General features: G+C 41.9%; 1 protein-coding gene across 1 annotated transcript in view; it reads right to left on the bottom strand.

The window, feature by feature from the left end:
- LOC126281671 (myrosinase 1-like) overlaps positions 1-12,642 on the bottom strand; it is a 37,121-nt gene extending 24,479 nt beyond the window's left edge. The window contains exons 1-3 of the mRNA XM_049980822.1: positions 12,483-12,642; positions 12,205-12,335; positions 6,909-7,043 (exon numbers count right to left, since the gene is read on the bottom strand). Of these exons, the coding sequence (XP_049836779.1) occupies positions 6,909-7,043; positions 12,205-12,335; positions 12,483-12,618 (402 nt within the window). The 5' untranslated portion in view covers positions 12,619-12,642. The remainder of the gene's footprint in view (positions 1-6,908; positions 7,044-12,204; positions 12,336-12,482) is intronic.
- Between the last annotated feature and the right edge of the window lie 9,520 nt (positions 12,643-22,162).

Consider the following 22,162-nt stretch of genomic DNA (forward strand, 5'->3'; position numbering starts at 1 on the left):
TGCATGAATTGACCTCTCGTTTATGTCCCATAAATGTTGAATGTGGTTCAATGTCGGGCGCTGTGAGTGGCCAAACCATTCGCCTCAAAGGTTCAGAATGTTCTTCAAACCTATCGCGAATGACTGTGGCCCGGTGACATGGCGCACTGTCGTTCATAAAAATTCCAGGATTGTTTGGGAACATGAAGTCCATGAATGCTGAAAATGGTCTCCAGGTAGCGGCATATTCAGAGAACCCAGTCTGTTAAACGCAAACGCGGCCTATACCATTATGGAAGCACCACCAGTTTGCAAAGTGTCCTGATGACAACTAGGGTCCGAGACTTCGGGATCTGCGTCGCATTCTCACCCTATCATCAGGTCTTACCAACTGAAATCGGGACTGATCTGACCAGGCCACGATTTTAAAGTTGCCTAGGATCCAGCCAATAGAGTCACCAGCCTAGGAGATGTACCGCAGGTGATGTCGAGTTGGTAGGGAAGGCACTCACGTGGCTCGTCTGCTGCAAGAGTCCCATTGATTTCTGCTGTTATTTCATGCAGTCTTGCTTGTCTCTTAGGACTGACAGCTCTACGCAAACGCTGCTGCTCTCGGTCGTTACGTGAAGGCCATCGGCCACTGCGTTGTCCGTGGTGAGAGGTAACGCCTAGAAGTTGGTATTCTGGGATCGCGAAATACTGAATTTCCTAAAGATTTGCGGTTGTGGATGACACATGGGTCTAGCACCAAAGTCTCTTACTTCCCATCCTATGGCCATAATCGAACCTATGACCGTAGCGGTCGCGGGGTTTCAGAATGTAGCACCTAGAACGGCTCGGCCATCCTTGCCGGCGCATATCTATAGCTCTCGGGAATTCCAAAAGGGAATGGTTAAAGATCTAAATATCATGTCTAGTCCAATAAACAGTTTTAGTGTTAAGAAGACATAAATGGCGGTATTGCCAAATCTTTTTCTGGTAAAAAAATTTTAGGTTGCCTTGGTAGAGCTGTAGTTGTGAAATGTCTTATGTGACCACGCCCACCTCCGAAGGTATAAGAGTTGTACCAGTCTACCTTGGTATTATTACAGGAAAGTCCACAAGCTTTTACGGTCATTTATGGGGAGTAATTCAGGCAATGTGAAATTTATACATGAAGCCATTTTTGTAGATAAGAACTAGACCCTCTACATTCTACGAAGGTATGGAAACCCCATCCCGACGTAAATACTTCAAAGAGATTTTTGTTCAGAGCTTCTTAGAAAGCGGTCATACAGATATTAATATCCAATGTACCGTTATCCTTTGCGCTAACATCACGAGGAAAAAGTTCACAACGGAGCTCCCCGGACCGCAGCTCGTGCTCGTGCGGTAGCGTTCTCGCTTCCAACGCCCGGGTTCCCGGGTTCGATTCCCGACGGGGTCAACGATTTTCTATGCCTCGTGATGACTGGGTGTTGTGTGATGTCCTTAGGTTAGTTAGGTTTAAGTAGTTCTCGGGGACTGAGGACCATAGATGTTAAGTCCCATAGTGCTCAGAGCAATTTCAACCCATTTTGGGAGATCGCCGAAGTCCATTTAACTTCAGTTGACATGTAGAACGTGCAATATATTACTTGCACGAGCTTCACCAAGGAAGTCCTTAAATTGTGTAAGTGTAGGCCAGATATAGGTACTAACCAGCAGTCCCACCAAGGTAGTTAGCAAAATCATTATGGTTTGAGTGGGGCAGTGCACAAATGGTTTAATTCATACTTAACTGGAAGAATGCAGAAAGTTGAAATAAGTGGTTCGTGTAATGTTAAAACAGCTGATTCCTCAAACTGGGGTGCTATCAAGCACGGGGTCCCACAGGGTTCGGTCTTAGGTCCTTTACTGTTCTTGATATACATTAATGACTTACCATTCCACATTGATGAAGATGCAAAGTTAGTTCTTTTTGCTGATGATACAAGTATAGTAATAACATCCAAAAACCAAGAACTAAGTGATGTAATTGTAAATGATGTTTTTCACAAAATTATTAAGTGGTTCTCAGCAAACGGACTCTCTTTAAATTTTGATAAAACACAGTATATACAGTTCCGTACAGTAAATGGCAAAACTCCAGTAATAAATATAGAATTTGAACAGAAGTCTGTAGCTAAGGTAGAATTTTCAAAATTTTTAGGTGTGTCCATTGATGAGAGGTTAAACTGGAAGCAACACATTGATGGTCTGCTGAAACGTCTGAGTTCAGCTACGTATGCTATTAGGGTTATTGCAAATTTTGGTGATAAGAATCTCAGTAAATTAGCTTACTATGCCTACTTTCATTCACTGCTTTCGTATGGCATCATATTCTGGGGTAATTCATCGTTGAGTAGAAAAGTATTCATTGCACAAAAACGTGTAATCAGAATAATTGCTGGAGCCCACCCACGGTCATCCTGCAGACATCTATTTAAGGATCTAGGGATCCTCACAGTAACCTCACAGTATATATATTCCCTTATGAAATTTGTTGATAATAATCCAACCCAATTCAAAAGTAATAGCAGTGTGCATACCTATAACACCAGGAGAAAGGATGATCTTCACTATGCAGGGTTAAATCTGACTTTGGCACAGAAAGGGGTAAATTATGCTGCCACAAAAGTCTTTGGGCACCTACCAAACAGCATCAAAAGCCTGACAGATAGCCAACTAACATTTAAAAATAAATTAAAAGAATTTCTAGATGACAACTCCTTCTACTCATTGGCTGAATTTTTAGATATAAAGTAAGTAAAAAAAAAAAAAAAAAAAAAAAAAAAAAAAAAAAAAAAAAACTTAATCATTAGTGTCATGCAATATTTTGTGTAATGTAATTTCTTGTACAGACATCTTTTATTAACCTGACACGTTCCACATCATTACGAAGTGTCGTATTCATGATCTATGGAACAAGTATTAATCTAATCTAATCTAATCTAGTATGTTTGACATTACTGCCATTGGTAGTCTTTATTAGGAGCATAGCTGGGAGGCGTTTCGTACATCCATATATACATTTCCGTTGGTTCCCCTAAAAACGCTCATGCGGAAGCTGAAAGAATTGCTTTTTTAAGATCAAGGACGCTGTTCGTTTTTAAACTTGTTCGCTATGACCAAGCGCTCTCTTCTCATTGTCATGCTTCCACATAGGTCCCATTACATATATTTCCAGCAGTTTAGTGTTTAGAACTACAGAGAAATCCTACTTCACCCTTTCTCTACGTATTTACCGTAATTTCAAAGCTGTACAATGCTTGAAAATGTTGTTGTACCACTAACTGCAATTACTTTATGAAGCCACATTCGATGCAGTGAAGAACAAAATGATCATTCCTGACTATTACGAATACCTTGCACGTGAGTACTCCACAAAAACATAATTTACATGCTAATCAACTCGGAAGTGGCGCAACATAGTGCATTTTTCCTTTTCCTTAACAAGCCGTCTGGTAGAATTTTGCACAGAGCATAACTTAATCATAGCAAACACTTGGTTCAAGAATCATGAAAGAAGGTTGTTCTCATGGGAGAATCCTGGCGATACTAGGAGGTATCAGATAGATTATATAATGGTAAGACAGAGACTTAGGAACCAGGTTTTAAATTGTAAGTCATTTCCAGGGGCAAATCTGGACTCTGACCACAATCTATTGGTTATGAACAGTAGACTAAAACTGAAGAAACTGCAAAAAGGTGCGAATTTAAGGAGATGGGACCTGGGTAAACTGAAAGAACCAGAGGTTGTACAGAGTTTCAGGGAGAGCATAAGAGACCAATTAACAGGAATGGGAGAAAGAAATACAGTAGAAGAAGAATGGGTAGCTCTGAGGGATGAAGTAGTGAAGGCAGCAGAGGATCAAGTAGGTAAAAAGACGAGGGCTAGTAGAAATCCTTGGGGAACAGAAGATATTATGAATTTAATTGATGAAAGGAGAAAATATAAAAAGGCAGTAAATGAATCAGGCAAAAAGAAATACAAACGTCTAAAAATGAGATCGACAGGAAGTGCAAAATGGCTAAGCAGGGATGGCTAGAGGACAAATGTAAGGATGTAGAGGCTTATCGGACTAGGGGTAAGATACATACTGCCTATAGGAAAATTAAAGGGACCTTTGGAGAAAAGAGAGCCACTTGTATGAGTATCAAGAGCTCAGATGGAAACCCAGTTCTAAGAAAAGAAGGGAAAGCAGAAAGATTGAAGTAGTATATAGCGGGTCTATACAAGGGCTATGTACTTGAGGACAATATTATGGAAATGGAAGAGGATGTAGATGAAGATGAAATGGGCGATACGATACTGTGTGAAGAGTTTGACAGAGCACTGAAAGACCTGTGTCGAAACAAGGCCCCGGGATTAGACAACATTCCATTAGACTATTGACGGCCTTGGGAGAGCCAGTCCTGACAAAAGTCTACCATCCGGTGAGCAAGAGGTGTGAGACAGGCGAAATATCATCAGACTTCAAGAAGAATATAATAATTCCAATCCCAAAAAAAGCAGGTGTTGACAGATGTGAAAATTACCGAACTATCAGTTTAATAAGTCACAGCTGCAAAATACTAATGCGAATTCTTTACAGACAAATGGAAAAACTAGTAGAAGCTGACCTCGGGGGCGCTCAGTTTGGATTTCGTAGAAACGTTGGGACACGTGAGGCAATACTGACCCTACGACTTATCTTAGAAGGTAGATTAAGGAAAGGCTAACCTATGTTTCTAGCATTCGTTAGAGAAAGCTTTTGACAACGTTGACTGGAATACTCTTTTTCAAATTTTGATGGTGACAGGCGTCAAATGCAGGGAGCGAGAGGCTATTTACAATTTGTATAGAAACCAGATGGCAGTTATAAGAGTCGAATGGCATCAAAGATAAGCAGTGGTCAGGTAGGGAGTGAGACAGGGTTGTAGCCTATCCCCAGTGTTATTCAATCTGCATATTGAGCAAGCAGTAAACGAAACAAAAGAAAAGTTCGGAGTAGGTATTAAAATCCATGGAGAAGAAATAAAAACACAGAGGTTCGCTGACGACATTGTATTTCTGCCAGAGACAGCAAAGGACTTGGAAGAGCAGTTGAACGGAATGGACAGTGTCTTGAAAGTAGGATACAAGATGAACATCAACAAAAGCAAATCGAGGATAATTAAGTGTCGTCGAATTAAATAGGGTGATGGTGAGGGAATTTGATTAGGAAATGAGACACTTAAAGTAGTAAAGGAGTTTTGCTATTTGGGGAGCAAACTAACTGATGATGGTCGAAGTAGAGAGGATACAAAATGTAGACTAGCAATGGCAAGGAAAGCGTTTCTGAAGAAGAGAAATTTGTGACATTGAGTACAGATTTAAGTGTCAGGAACTCGTTTCTGAAAGTATGTGTATGGAATGGAAGTGAAACATGGACGATAAATAGTTTGGACACGAAGAGAACAGAAGCTTTCGAAATGTGGTGCTACAGAACAATGCTGAAGATTAGAAGTGTCGATCACATAACTAATTAGGAGGTATTGAATAGAATTGTGGAGAGAGGAGTTTGTGGCACAACTTGACAAGAAGAAGGGACCGGTTGGTAGGACATGTTCTGAGGCATCAAGGGATCACCCGTTTAGTATTGGAGTTCAGCGTGGGGGGTAAACATCGTGGACGGAGACCAAGAGATGAATACACTAAGCAGATTCAGAAGAATGTATGTTGCAGTAAGTACTGGAAGATGAGGAAGCTTGCACAGGATAGATTAGCATGGAGAGCTGCATCAAACAAGTCTTAGGACTGAAGACCACAACAACAGCAAAGCCTCCCACGCGATTTCTGTTTGTATGTTCAGACTAATCACTGACGCTACCGAGGGGATTTTAATGCAGCTTCTACTAATACACAGAATGATTCACGAGGACGTTTTTTTCCTATAATTTATCACTTCTACGCCAGACAAGTTATCCAGTCGTAGGTACTTAATGAAACCCATGCGAAACAGAGGGGATCACCAATTGTGTATAATATTTTTGTTCCTTATACATTGGTATGAATATTTATCACCACATTCATCAAGCTACACTTTAAAAGAATGTAATAAATTTGGCAATTTTTCTCAAATTTTTGAAGAGCAAATACTGGCAAACTGTTCATGGCCGTTGTTTCCCCTCTGGAATAGTCTTGAGTCTAATCCAGCCAACTGCAATGTTCAGCAGGATTCGTTGGTCACAGTGCTACAACTCAGTACCATTCCACTGTACGAAGGTACGTATCTTAAAGGAAATTAACTTCGTCATGCACTCTCACTAACGCAACGGACCACCTAGAAACAGATTTCTTCCATGGTTGCTAACGACAGTAGAACTCTCACTGACGCAATGGACCATCTAGAATTCGCTTCTCTGATAGTTGCTAATGATAGTTGCTTTCTAGTCACCAGCATGGCCTGTTGACTTAGATAGAAAATGACATACGGCTGTGTGCCTGAATCTCTTGTTATGTCCTTTCTGCTCTCCTTGGACACTACGCCCGACATACTGTGAAAGACACGCATGATTGACTCGTTTCTCGGAGTATGATTTTAAGCAGTTACTGTTAATTTTGACCATGACCAGTACATAGTTGTGAGGTGCGCTGTTCAGTACATATAGCCTAAGTGCTTCAACTGTTTCTATAAAAATTATAGTTTATCAATCATTTTATGACCATTTACGTTGTGAGCTAGCCATCCAAACAGGTAAAGCAGGTTCAGCCACGTTACGCTTGGGAACAATTAGCATGTTGTTCCGCCTTAACTTTGGCATAGCTTTAAATACCCAATGCTGTTTCCTTCTTTCGCATTGGGATCAATTGTAATTACACTACATTCCTGTTATTAGTGTTTCTAAAGGGAAGAGAGGTTTACTGTAAGAGAAAGAGTATGCGAATACTACCATTCTCTACTTACCAGAGGCTGAATTCCGTTGGCTAGCAGTTCGTTGATAAGGTTGTTGTAGTAGTCGATACCAGCCTGGTTGATGACGTCGAGGTCCCCGTTAGGCAACACCCGTGGCCAGGATATGGAAAATCGATACACGTCCGCCTGAACAACAACGAAGTATTAATGGTTGCAACGAAATGTCTGTGGACTGACAGCTAATATTTCATTATTAAATCATGTATTAACGCTGAATCCGTTGAATAAAACATAACCGAAACTGTAAACATGCAGATAACACATTATAATAGAAGAACAAACAATGTGCCTGAGGATGGTGACAAATGAATAATATTTTTGAGCTTTGTGAATAAACAAATATGATTGAGAAAATTTAACATTAAACCTCATTGCCTTTTAGTAATCCAAGAGAATGTTTAATGAAATGACCCTGAAAGTTATTTACCATCCTGAAAATCTATTAGAATCATGAACAGAGATTTAGAAATACGTAGTGATAGAAACGAAGAATGCGATAGGGAAGCTTGTGTAACACATAACAATGCTACCTCATAATTTCTACATGGATGATTGGATTCGATAGTGGAGACCGAAAATTAAGGACTAAACATACCGCTTACGTAGTACTATATTACTATAAACACTCATTTCTCTGTACAAACTGACGACGAATTTTTACAAAGAACCGGCAGTTACATAACCGAAACTGATTTAATGAAATGTAGTCACTGGAAACAGACTTTCAAAAACGTATATGCATTGAATTTATTAAAGTATAATATCTCTAACGTAAATTTGCAGTTGGGTTTTGGAACATATACTGTATTCGAAAATTATGAAGTACCTCGAAGAAAACGATTTATTAACACCTGGTCAGCACGGTTTCAGAGAATATCGTTCTTCTGAAACACAACTAGCTCTTTATACTCATTAAGTAGTAAGTACTATCGACAGGGGATGTCAAATTGTTTCCATATTTTTGGGTTTCCAGAAGGCTTTTGACACCGTTCCTCACAAGCGCGTTCTAACCACACTGCGTGCCTACGGAGTATCGCCTCAATTGTGCGACTGATTTTCTGTCAGAAAGATAACAATTCCTAGTAATAGACTGAAAGTCATCGAATAAAACAGAAGTAACATCCGGCATTCCCCAAGGAAGATTTATAGGCCCAGTATTGCTTCTGATCTATATTAACGGCATACAATCTGAGTAGCCGTCTTAGATTGTTTGCAGATGATGCTGTCATATACCGTCCTGTAAAGTCATCAGATGATCAAAACAACTTTAAAAATGATTTAGATAAGATATCTGTATGGTGTGAGAAGTGGCAATTGACCCTGAATAAGAAAAAGTGTGAAGTTATTCACATGAAAACTAAAAGAAATCAGCTAAATTTCGATTACGCGATAAGCCACACAAATCTCAAGGCTGTAAATTCAACTAAATACTTAGGGATTACAATTACAAATAACCTAATTTGGAACGATCACATAGATAATACTGTGGGTAGAGCAAACCAAAGACTGGACTGCGATTCATTTGCAGAAAGTGCAACAGGTCTACTAAAGTGACTGCTTACACCATGCTTGACCGCCCTATTCTGGAGTATTGGTGTGCGGTGTGCGATCCGCATCAGGTGGGACTGACGGGTGATGTCGAAAAAGTACAAAGAAGGGCAGCTCGTTTTGTCTTATCACTAAATAGGGGAGAGAGTTCCATAGAAATGATAGGTGAATTGGAGTGGCAATCATTAAAACAAAGGCGCTTTTCGTTGCGAAGGGATCTTCCCATGAAGTTTCAGTCACCAGTTTTCTCCTCCGATTGCCAAAACGTTCTGTTGGCAGCCACCTACATAAAGAAAAATGATCATGACGATGAAATAAGAGAAATCAGGGCTCGCACTGAAAAAGTTAAATGCTCGTTTTTCTCGCGTGCCGTTCGACAGTAGAATGGTAGAAAGACAGCACTTCAGCAGAATAATCACGAAGATTTGTATGTACATACCTCCCCGTATGAACGTCTAGTTGGAATTCGTTTCAAATCGAAGTATAATTTTTTTCAGTTTCTGCCGCTAGAGCTCCTGCGGCGCACAAAATTCACAATGAAAGTACATAGGCGCTGTCGTCAATAAGGAACGCGTAGACTGCGCATGACCTTCCGATTTCCGCAGTAACGCAATAATACCAAAGTACTCGAGAAGCACACATCGCACACGTACACTCATGAGCCAGAACATTATGACCATCGACCTACTAGCGGTAAAGGGCCGAACAGGTGATAGCAGCTTCACCTGACGGTGAATGACTGCTTATCAGACACACACTCGAATCACGTACTATCACAGAGTGTGAGGTCCGCATGCAGAATGGCCCGCATCTCGTGGTCGTGCGGTAGCGTTCTCGCTTCCCGCGCCCGGGTTCCCGGGTTCGATTCCCGCCGGGGTCAGGGATTTTCTCTGCCTCGTGATGGCTGGGTGTTGTGTGTTATCCTTAGGTTAGTTAGGTTTAAGAAGTTCTAAGTTCTAGGGGACTGATGACCATAGATGTTAAGTCCCATACGGCTCAGAGCCATTTGAACCATTTGAACGTATGCAGAATGGAGAAAGGCGAGTGAACTGAGTTTCATCGAGTGCAGATTGTGATGTCCCGGAGGCTCGGCACGAGCATTTCGGAATCTGCACGACTTGTCGAGTGCTCGAGGAATTCTGTGGTGAGGGTCTTCAACACATGGCGAAACAAACGTGAAACAACGTCGAGACGTCATGGGGTTTGGCAGCCACCTTTAAATAGAGGTGTCCGATGTCGTAGGCTAGGCAGACTTGTAAAACTGTATAGGCGGAGAATTGTGGCGGAACTAACATCAGACTTTAATGCGTGGCCGAGTGTAAGTGTGCTTGAACAGATCCCTGAACAGACAGTGCACCGAACACTAACAATGGGCCTCCGCAGTCGACGAATCATGGATGAGCGAATGTTAACTCCACGACATCGGCAACTACGACTGAAATGGGCAAGTGATCATCAGCACTGGACTTTGGGGCAGTGGCAGAACGTTGCATCGTTTGATGAATCCCGATACTTTCTTCATCACGCCGATGGGAAGGCGCGAATCCGTTATTTTGCAGGTCAACAGTTTCTTGAAACCTGTACTGCAGAACTCAGACAAGCTGGCGGCGGCTCCATTATGCTCTGGAGAACATTCATGTTGGCACCTATGGGTCCAATGGAGCTCGTGCAAGTCACCATGACGACCAAGACATATGGTACACTGGTTGCAAACCACATATGCCCCTTCATGGAGTTCATATTTCTAAACGGCAGTGGCATTTTTCAACAAGATAATGGGACATGTCACAAGGCCAGGAGCGAGATGCAGTGATTCGAGGAACACAGTGGCGAGTTCCAGTGGATGTGCTGGCCCTCCAGCTCGCCAGGTGCCAACTACCTCCAGTGACCTACCAAGGTCCCACTGCTTACATGCCACAGCGCGTCGCTGCTGTTTTCCGTGTCAGAGGTGGATCTACAAGCTATTAGATAGATGGGCACAATTTTCTGGATGATTAGTGTGTGTTTACCACTGTATATCACGACACCACGTGCATACCTATGAGAGTTTCGGAAGAAAGGGAATGTGGCACACTAGTTACAGCGCTAGCCTGTATATGTGACGAGCGGGGTTCGGATTCACTTTTCATCCTAATTTTCCATAGTTTGCCTCAGACGATAATTGCAAGTTTAAAATTCCTTACGCGTCGTATACGTTTAGTATTTTATTTCCATGAATATTGACGTCGTAATGTATTGCGAATACATAGCAAGAAGCATCCTCTATTGTATGATTATATGATAGCAGAACAAACACTGTTAGCAGTAACTTCTGTAAAATATCTGGGAGTATGCGTAAGCAACGATTTGAAGTGGAATGATCAGACAAAATTAATTGTTGCTAAGGCGGGTGCCAGATTGAGATTCATTGGGAGAGTCGTTAGAAAATGTATTCCATCAGCAAAGGAGGTGGCTTACAAAACACTCGTTCGATCTATACATGAGTATTACTCATCTGTGTGGGATCCGTGCCATGTCGGGTTGACAGAGGAGATAAAGAAGATCCAAAGAAGAGCGGCGCGTTTCGTCACAAGGTTATTTGGTAAGCGTGATAGCGTTGCGGTGATGTTTAGCAAACTCAAGTAGCAGGCTCTGCAAGCAAGGCGTTCTGCATCGCGGTGTAGCAAGCCGTCCAATTTTCGAGAGCGTGTGTTTCTGAATGAGGTATCGAATATATTGCTTCCCTCTACTTATAGCTCCCGAGGGGATCACGAATGTAAGCCGGCCGCAGTGGCAGTGCGGTTCTAGGCGCTGCACTTTGGAACCGCGTAACCGCTACGGTCGCCGGTTCGAATCCTGCCTCGGGCATGGATGTGCGTGATGTCCTTAGGATAGTTAGGTGTAAGTAGTTCTACGTTCTAGGGGACCTCAGAAGTTGGGTCCCATAGTGTCCCATAGTGCTCAGAGCCATTTGAACCATTTTATCACGCATGTAAAATCAGAGAGATTCGAGTGCGCACGTAGACTTTCCGGCAGTCGTTCTTCCAGCGAACCATACGCGACTAGAACAGGAAAGGGTGGTAATGACAAAAAAAAATTGGTTCAAATGATTCTGAGCACTATGGGACTTAACACCGTAGGTCATCAGTCCCATAGAACTTAGAACTACTTAAACCTAACTAACCTAAGGACATCACACACATCCATGCCCATGGCAGGATTCGAACTTGCAACTGTAGCAGTCCCACGGTTCCCGACTGCACCGCCTAGAACCGCACGACCACCGCGGCCGGTGAGGTAATGACAGTGCCACGTAAAGTGCCCTACTCCACACACCGTCGTGTGGCTTGTGGAGTATAAATGAAGCTGTAGAGGTAGATGTAGATGACAATCTTCCTTACATTGGTTTTTGTTTTAAGGAAATTCTTTTATTTTAGTTCTACTTTGTCTGCTACAGTGAAAATGCGGTAACTACTTCTCGAATGAACCTAGTATTTTATTTGTTTAGACTAACTGCTTGTTGTCTTCCCCTGGTTTTAATAATTTTGTAGGTATTTCAGGTTCACCATTAAGTTAGCCCATAGCTGTTTACACAAAGCAAATTATATCAGAAAATGACCAAGTGCACCTTTTTTAAAAGCGTAGCTTCCATGATATACTGGGTACAGAGTTCATAATGGGTAAGTATGTCACCAGTTTTTTTTTTTTAATCGCTGCAAAAGGAGAAGTTAGCATGCTTTCCAATGGAAATTGTACTTACGTTGAGCGCCTTCAGCATCTGAACATCTTCCTTGTACTTATGGTAAGAATCGCAGGCAACGTCCCCGTTCTGTTCTACAACGACTAGCGGACGGTTGTGGAATAAGTGGTCCTGGATGCTCTCTCCCTTGCCTGTAAATGCGCGCAAGAACTTCACAATAAATAACACACCTATTAATTATTGTCATGGAAATATGTTATTGCCTTGGTCTTGGATAAGAACCATAAGCAGTATATTGAACTTTGCCTGATGAATACAGTTCACACTTTTGAACCCACCATCTTCGTTCCATCCTCCTTCGATCTGATATGCGGATGTTGCCGCTCCAAACATGAAGTCATCCGGGAATCGATTAGAGGCTGTCTGTGCGGAAACAACGGCTAACACGGCCGTAAAGGTGATCAGCAACGTCATCGTTGGAAATCTCCAGTGGCTTTGAATGAGCAGCTGCAGGGTGTGCGTATAAATAGTGTAATTGGGATAAAATGTCAGAGGTTGTTTGTATATCTGAAAATAGATAATATCAGACAATTTTCTTTTATCGTTCGTTAATCAGCGTATTTCTTTAGGGTTTGCCTGTGTTCTTAGCGATATTATCGGAGTGGTACTGAAGTAACATGTTGAGCTGTGGATCACATAGCGATATCAGCAGAGGCTTTCTTATCAGGTCCACTTATTTAACTCTTGTGGGAATCATGCAGGAATCAGATCATTAGCAACGCTGATTCTGGGAAACAGGAAGTTTGCCAACCATTACCTGGAAATAAATGACTGATAGCTTAGCTAAATAATAATTCCACCTTAAAGAGGCAACAACTGGCTGTACACTTCAAAAAAATTCTACAACTCAACAAAATTCTATAAACAGATAGCTTCCTAAACGATAAAGGGTCGTTATATTTCATAAATTGGGTACCTGTTCAGTAATATTTTAATTCCAACACCTTCCCCCAAACAAATTTTAATCCACACATTCTATATAAGTGGATGTATGAGGGGTAGTCAAATGAAAACCAATCACCAACCACAAGAGTGAGATGGAATGCACTCAAAAGCTATCACTGTACATGTTAAGACATTGAGTCCACTGGGAGACTAAACGATCAATCCCTGTTTAATAGGAAGCGTTTGGCCGCAGATGTATTCCCCTCAACCAGTATTTCTCTTCCTCGTTCACATTACAACGACATCCAAGCGATAACACTGTGAAATAACCGGTCTGCATGGCTGTTACTGCAGTGTTTCCAAACCAAACCGCTGAAGCGTAGCCGTCGCCCAGTTGACAGCATGGGGTGGGCGTAATGATGCAACAGGATGTATTCCTGGGCGTTTGGACTTCAAGGCGTGTCATAGTTTCTGCAAGGTGTCTTCACAGTATTGCACATTCATTGTGATTTCACGCTCGTCTAGATAGCCCTTACATTCCATAACGTCTGTCCTCACACTACCACCTGAATGAAGGCCGCCCTTCAGTAGTTTGACTGGGAATCACTGCAGCATCCTTCACCATGCAATGTTCACATCTTTGGAAACGAGAAGAAGGATATACGTGACCGTCGGTTTTAGATGGAAATATGCAAGAGTGGGTGCGGATGTAGAACTGTCAGCAGACAAACATCTTATAGGAATCCGGAATTGATGGCCTCTTCTCCCAGTGGGATGAATGTCGTAAGACGTGTAGTGATTACTTTTGAATGGAATCATCCCAAGGGCACGTTGTGATGGGTGTTCGATTTTCATTTGACTGCCTATCGTACGTACTTGTAAGTGTGTATGCGTTTATGTTTGTATGTTCCACGTCTCTTCCTAACTGTCAGGCACCAACTACTGCAGAGTAATAAATAGATATCGATCATGTTTCAGGAGATGTGACTTCATAAACAATGAAATGCTTAAAGAAGTGTTGCGTCATGCATGACGTTTACATTTATTATTCATTTAGCACTAGTTCTATTCGGAAAACATTTTACAGACAGTATCTGCATATGCCGTTAAATGCACCAGCAAAATTATATCGGGGTGGTTCACGGGAAGACTTTATAATCTCCCTGACATACGAAAAAACTTGTGCATTGAGCGTGGCCTTTAAATTTATTACTTATTTTCTACTAACTCTGTTCAGAACATATCTTGCAGACAGTATTCACATATTCCGTGCCTACACAAATACATCATTATATGACACATAGTTGAAAAGATATAACGTCATAAATGCTGAAATGAGTGAAAAAAAGCCGCATCGTGGATGAAATTTTAATCCATTTATTCTTTATTGCTAAGACATTGAGCGATGGTACCAGAAGTCTAATGCTGCTGTGTACATGACTTTCTAATTAGCAGCCCATACAAGCAAACCTATTTTGTCTTTACCTGTGGTAAAGCTTTGCCGTGGGTAAATGCGGCTCTGTTTAAAAAGATGAGCTCGGTGTAGTCATAGGGTCAAGCCTCAGACGTCTGCCTTCATCCCCCAAGCTAATTCGTTGCAAATAGTAACCTGGTAGCTGTGACACTGCAGTCAAGTACTTTATGTATCGGATAGCATTGCGAGTTAATGTAATTCACAGAAATACAAAACGGAAGATTACTGAATACCTTGATAACAAGGGTTCTTTTCTAACGTTTGTAATCGATGTAGACGAAATGGAATTACGTTGAATAATGTTTATTCATGACAGCACATATCAAATAAACGGGAAGTGCTCCTACGATATTTAGTTAAAATGTAGACAGGAAAAACGCTTATAAAATGCAGGGAAGTTATATTTAGAGCGTTACGTGAATGGTAGCACAATCACCTAACTGAATTGTCATCAAAGATACGTGAAAAGTAAATCAGTTTCTCAATCACATTAGACGAAATACTGACCTGCTCAAAACAGTCCAGAGTTCGGTATGATGATTCACGAAATACAAAGAAGAGTAACTCATACCCTGTCTATCCTCATTTGTGTAACACAAGCGGGAAAATTTAGAATCCTACACTGGCGGACCTTCAAACACTCGAAAAATCAGTAACATCAGAAGTTAAAGCATGGTAGTGGCCACTCACTGTCAAGAGTCAATCACCTACATGATCAAATACCACTCATTACTACAGGCATGTCTACTCCTTCAGCACACAGCGTAAAAGTGTGGAATGAATCCCTTGAGTACTTCACTGGAAAAAGCCCCAGCCTCCACTTGACTCCGATAGTGTTCCAATACTGCTTGATTTTCCATTGGCTGAAGTCCCATTCCACCAAAAATACACTGTACGTAACTTCTGCATACATGATTTGACCCAAATGGACCACTTACTAGGCTGAACTAATGTATTACAAGAATATTTAAAGAAAGAAATGTTATAAACATTCCATCACACTCAGACTATTCACAATAAATATTAATTTAGGTTTGTTCGTAAATAGATAAACAGTTTTCTTGAGTAAGTGTGCTCACAATAAATGGCAGCAAAGTGTCGTTAAGTATTGTTTAAACAATTATTTAGACCTGCTTTTCGGATGAGTCTTTTGGCACTCTTTTAGAAAAGTGTTTTCAGGTAACACATGTGACTGACTGCGCCCACAATTACCATTATTTTGCTTTATCAGTTGTAACTAATATTTAGTAAAGTTGCTGGAAAAATAGTAAAGGAAATACACGAGTATACGAGGTATGAAGTATCAATGCTTATTCATTTGATGCGTAATTGTAGAGGATATGATGTTCTAACAACATTTGCAGAATGAAATATATAAGAAACATAATAAGTCAAGAAATCAAATAGATACAGATCTGTAACTTTTGAGAGATGATAAAAATAGGGCAATGCTATTATCTGAAATATCGTATACTGGAAAAGGATGAAGCTTTTGAAGGTTGTGAATTCAGAGATTAATTGTGATACTGTTTATTCGTTGTGAAATATTAACTTCCATAATTTTGAATATACTGAAAATATTGTTGTTGCATTGGATGTGAGTTATTTTTTCTGAGGTCACCAATGTATTTGGATTTCCATTAATACTTGACGGTGAATTATTATCGAATTTCAAAGAGCTCCAACTTAGCCACCTTAAGATTGTGCGATGCTCCGCCATTTCTTGGAGTATTGTCTGTCCTCTTGAACGGCCTAAAGTCGTCAAAATTCCCCACAGTGGGATTTTACCCATATCCGGCTCTTTGCTCGACTCTTCACCTGGTTGAACAATGCAGGCTAGCCCAGCCGCAGAACTTTGGCTTAGGTGGCGACGCCTCGCCCTGAGGCCCAGGCCCACACAAACAACCTCACCCTACCCCCTGCCAGGTCTGGGCAGCCACATCACTTTCCTACATGCTCATAACGCTACAGCTGTTACGGCTGAGTGAGCATAAGGAAGTCCCCGACATCTGAAATCTCTTTTGGTAGCTTTCGACTGTGAAGTGCAAACGGCTGTAGGTGAACACAGTAGCCATGTATAAAAACTACGAAAATGCGTTGCCGCAGAGATGTTTACAAAATCGCACTGTGTATGTGCGAAGCTGTTGCTGCCAGTGTACGGAAACTGTCAATGACACTGTACTTATACATTTGAGCAATGTGTGTATTTCTATGTACAACTGTTCTATAATTTGAAAGGTATACATGGTAAAGAATTTTTTCGGTATTTCACTACAAACGCAGTTAATTTTTTGTTTTCATTTCTAATAGAAAATTGGCAAAATGAATACCCAGACAATGTTGGTTTTGACAGCCAATATTATAGTTAGGACCTTCACAATAACAAAATTGTTGGATAATGGCAGAAGCTGCAGAAATACACCAGAATTTGTACCACGGCGAGGACTTGAAGCCAGTCGTCATGCGCACTAGGCAGATGTGTTAGCCATTACACCACTGTAGCAGTACAGTTAGAGCAGCTGCACAGAGGACCCTAATCCAGTGCTCTCCCTAACACAAACTTCAGTTCATGCTTCATCCTTTTTTCCTCTTCTTAAATCGTCACGTTTGCTGAGGCTCTTCGGTACTGGGTAGCCCCCAGATTTTTACATAATGGGTAAATCCTGCCTCGGCAATACTAACCATGTAATACAGTGAAAATAGGCTGAAGGCGTGAATCGAAATTATTGTTGTGGAGGTCATTGGACCAACGCAGTCTGTGCGGTTCTGTTATCTACACTGCGACGGTAGTGAAATGGGTAACACATCTGTTAGAAAGCAGGGGACTTGGGTTAAGTCCCGGCCGCAGGACACATTTTAATTCATTTCCTTAGATTCTGAAATTATCGTACATAAAGCTGAGATTCGTATATGGCAAGGAAAACGTAATTATGTAAGATCTATAGTATTGCTGGATTTACGTATTTACTCCATTCATACACATGGGAGTTTAATTTAGTTTTGGGATACTTAGAAGGCAATGCGTGACATTTCGCATCGTATGGCCATTCTGTAAAATTACCTCTACTGTACGTAGCCTTCACGCAGTAAGTACTAAAGTTGTTGCAAGACTGGTAGGCACAGACAAGAAACTCCTTTTGTACGTGGCATTTTGCAGGCTGTTTCAGAATGGTACAGGAAAACCTTAAGATATAAAGTCGCTAAAGAAACTGAGAACACCGTCAGCAAATTTCATCCAAGGACACTACAGAGCATCCTAAATATAGCGAATACCATTTTCATCTCCTATCTCTGACATCCTAGTCTTCTTTCTCACGAGATATTTCTAAGTTGTAGACTGTTAATAACATGGCAGGATACGTAAAATGTGGGACATTGTTTACCTAATAACAGACGTCATGAAATGAGTGCATTAGTGGTTAGTTTATAGGTATTGAGCACTTACTGTATTTCTTTTATTTACTTGAACATTAAATGGCATATCAATTAGCGTTCAACTAAATACAGTGCGTCCCGAACACATAGGGTAAAAATTACGCTAACAGCAGAGAATCGCAAAGGTTATGAGATACAGAAGCAATGGTAGGAAATAAATACTGCAATTCCAGCGGTTTGAGCTTTTGAATGAGCAACGCAAATGAAGCAGCTGTTTGTGCATCGACATTTTAGTGGCTTCTATGAAGAACAATACCTGGTAACCACCGGTGGATATCTTCCTCAAGTACTAAGTGGCCTCGTTGGTAAATGTATCGTCAGTATAAACTGAGGATGAACAGACTGGTAAGATGTCTGTGTCGTTGTAAAAAAGACTACAGTGGAATGCATGTTTTAAGACAGGTAGTCGTCGTTTTGAGCAGTTGATTTGGGCTTAAGTTACTGCTGTAGAAGGTACGTTGATTACTTCGACAATAGCTAAATATTCATGACATGTAGCTCTTCATCACAGAGTACTGAGTTTAGAATCCCCCAGCATCTGTCATGGAAGACATGCTTTGTATTAGAATGATATTTTCAGAAATGTATTCGCAGCTACTTACCTCTGTGCATACCTTTAAAAACCTCTAAGTGTTTAAGTATCATTTTGCAAAATCCTATAACAAATTCATCTCCATACAATATTTGCCCTTCAGATGCCACAGGATTTCCATTACCACTTGTAGTATTTTACAACGTGGTTTAAGTTTGTATGACTGTCTAGTCAATCGTTACAAATTTTACTTCTGTGACCATTATGCTGATAGTAACAAACTATTACCACATTTGCTTAATGACGTCATAATTATGGCACCGTTCAGCACGAATCTTATACCTGTTTATACCGCCCACAGAGTTTGTTGTATTCCTGTGCATATCCATCAGGCCCACAGGAATAAACTTCATTCCTGAAGAAAACTTTAGATCTTGTTACACACCCATCGTAAAACGATTTTCTGTTTTCTATTAAAGTACTTGTGTGGTACTTCTATGAGTAAGATCTTTACATATTTCCGGGAAAGTTCCGTGTAGATACTTCATATGGAGATATCATAATAGCATTTTTCCAACATGATAGCTGACGTCCGTTTACAACTGTTAATGCGTTAATAGTTCTTTGATTTCGGATTTCATTAATACTGAGTGTGTCCCAGAAAAGTTGTGAAAAGGGTGAGAATAGTAACCCGTGTCCGAATCGTCATCTAATGACGCTAGAGGTCGTCGAAGTTACAGGCGTCGGCGCCTACCACTAGCTCATCCCTACGGCGGCAAACGTGACTTCGTACTCTGACGGCCCGTATGTGAAACGTCTGGCAATGTTATTCCTTATCCAGTATTAGCAAGTGACTGCCACTATCGCCAAGGGAGAAAATGTAGCCAGCTTTTGCGTAGACAGTCCTTGTTTCCTAGGGATGTCATGCTGTGTTGCCTTGGTGGATAATGATTTCGGACAAGGGTTCCCATTTGCAACTTATTTTTCTCTTTAATGCCGGCCTGAGTGGCCGGGCGGTTCTAGGCGCTTCAGTCTGGAACCCCGCGACCGCTACGGTTGCAGGTTCGAATTGTGCCTCGGGCATGGATGTGTGTGATGTCCTTAGGATAGTTAGGTTTAAATAGTTCTAAGTTCTAGGAGACTGATGACCTCAGATGTTAAGTCCCATAGTGCTCAGAGCCATTTCAACCATTTTTTTTCTCTTTCATACCGAAGTAATTGGAGATTTAAGAGGATTCTAGGAGGGATATAAACTGCAGGTGGAAAAACATGTCCAAAACCGTCACCCATCGTGGCAACAGACCATCGAATTTTTAGAAGGTAACACGTCTCTAAACAGTAGCTAGCTCCATATTCTCCACCAGTGATTGTGGCACTCACTGAGTAACAATCACATTGCGAGACTTTCTTCCTACTGTCCGTCAGCGTACAAAGTCACGCATGCTGTCGAAGGATTGGCTTAGTGGCGGTCGTTGGAGATTGTAGCTTGCCTAGCGTCTAGCGTCGTTGAATGATGTTTCCAATCCGTTAGTGGTCAAAAGTGGGTCAACTACAAAACGACGAACATTGGTCACCCAAAACATTATAACCACCTCCTGAATAACATCTTAGTACACCATTGGGGCGGCCGGTGTGGCCGCGCGTCTAGGCGCTTCAGTCTGGAGCGGCGTGACCGCTACGGTACTAGGTTCGAATCCTGCCTCGGGCATGGATGAGAGTGACGTCCTTAGGTCAGTTAGGTTTGAGTAGTTCTACATTCTAGGGGACTGATGACCTCATAGTGCTCAGAGCCACACCTTTGGACCATAATAAAGCACCAGTTGTACATCGCGTGGATTCGTCAAGTTTATGACAGGTTTCTGAAAAAATGTGTGGAACCAGACGTCAAAGCACAGGTCGCACAATTCCAGCAAAGTATGGGCTGGCTGTTTGTGGGACAGATGCCGCCTGATAGCGACGCAGATATATCTACTGGTTTGAGATCAGGCGATTTTTTTAAATTGAGACACCAATGAGACTTCTCTGTTACGCTCCTCTGACCTCAGTAGCAACAGTCTGCTCTTGTAAGAGGGACTGTTATCCTCCTGGAAGATGCCGTCATCGATGGGTAACACATCAAGAATGAAGGGATGTATTATGTCAGTAACGCTGTTCACGTAATACACTCCCGCCATTATGACTTCGATTACTACCATAGGTCACATGTAAGGCTAGACGAACTTTCCTCATCGCATAAGACTGCTCCCATCGTTAGTCGTTTGTCTGGGTGACCATGACCGTCGATGTAGACGAGCAAGAAACTTGATTCACCTGGCGAGAGACTTGTTTCTACTGATAAGATGTCAAATCTCTATTATCCTGTGCAATAGTAGTTGATGACGTCCCTGAACTAATATGGAAGACGTAAGGATCGTGTGTAGTGAAGCCTTACGTTTAACAGTGTGGATTAAGCGGTGTGCTCCGAAACACTTGTGTTTCCACCAGCACTGTACTCTGTGGTCAGATCTGCCACAGATACCTGCGTATCCTGTACCACAAAGTGGGGAAATCTCCGGCTTCCACTTTGTGTGATGAACCTACCCGTAGTTTCTCCATATTTCAACGACTTTCCGTAGATGTTCAAGACAGTAGGAGGCCAACAACCAACTGGCTTCGCTATTCCTCATATGTTCTCCCAAAGCGTAGGGCTATAACTATCTATCGTCTATTAACGTCGCTTATGTCAGTGTATTGTTGCCTCGTACCGTCGACATTCAGCTGTGGTCATACTATACTATTTTTGGTGTCTGTTCTTTCAAACATGACCGAAAGAACAGACGGGATACGTATAATTAATTATGGTAATGACTTCCAATGATCCCTTCATTGCAGATATATACCAAACCCTAATTCGTAAGTGAATTGGGGAGATGCCGCGAATAATGAAGCTAATGAACAGGGTCACTACGTCAGTGGCGTGGGTAATAATTTGAAAATTTCGGTCTGAAGGGAGGCGCGCTAATATTGTCAGTGCGGTTATGGTGATCGCTGTGTCCGAATGGCGTGGTGGTCAGCGCACTTGCCTAGTCTCCGCGGTCACCGTCAATGCCTCACCGGACTCACCTTATGTGACGGCACTTTTCGCTATACAGCATATGCAGACCATCCGGTTCTCGTGCTCCGCAATCGCGACGATTTAACCAGCGTACTTGATTCGATTACCACATACGGTGTGCCTTCCAGCAGCTGCCTCGACGTCACCAAATCGATCGCCATGGCCATGGGAGAGGGGTTGACCGCAGCTTGTTTCGACCCCGTACAGCTCAGTGGCACCATCAAATATCTCGGAACACAGTTTCAGGGCCACATACGGCGCGGTGAGGCGGTTGAGTGCCGCCACTTATTACAATAAATTCGGGTCCTGATATCCAGCCTTCGTCTGCGGACCGTTGACATTCTCCTTATGGACACACTTCCTCAATGTTAACTCGCATCGCACCTTCCACACATAGCGCGCGTCCTTCCAATACCATTACTGATGGCTCGACGTATGTTACCGTCATTCGGAGCCTACGTCAGTAGAGGCATGCTCTTCAAAGTCAGTTATGAGACGCCGACCCTTTCAGCCAGAAAGGGGAGGTCTTGGCCTTGTC

This window comes from Schistocerca gregaria, chromosome 7 (genome assembly GCF_023897955.1).
Source record: "Schistocerca gregaria isolate iqSchGreg1 chromosome 7, iqSchGreg1.2, whole genome shotgun sequence".
Taxonomy (NCBI): domain Eukaryota; kingdom Metazoa; phylum Arthropoda; class Insecta; order Orthoptera; family Acrididae; genus Schistocerca; species Schistocerca gregaria.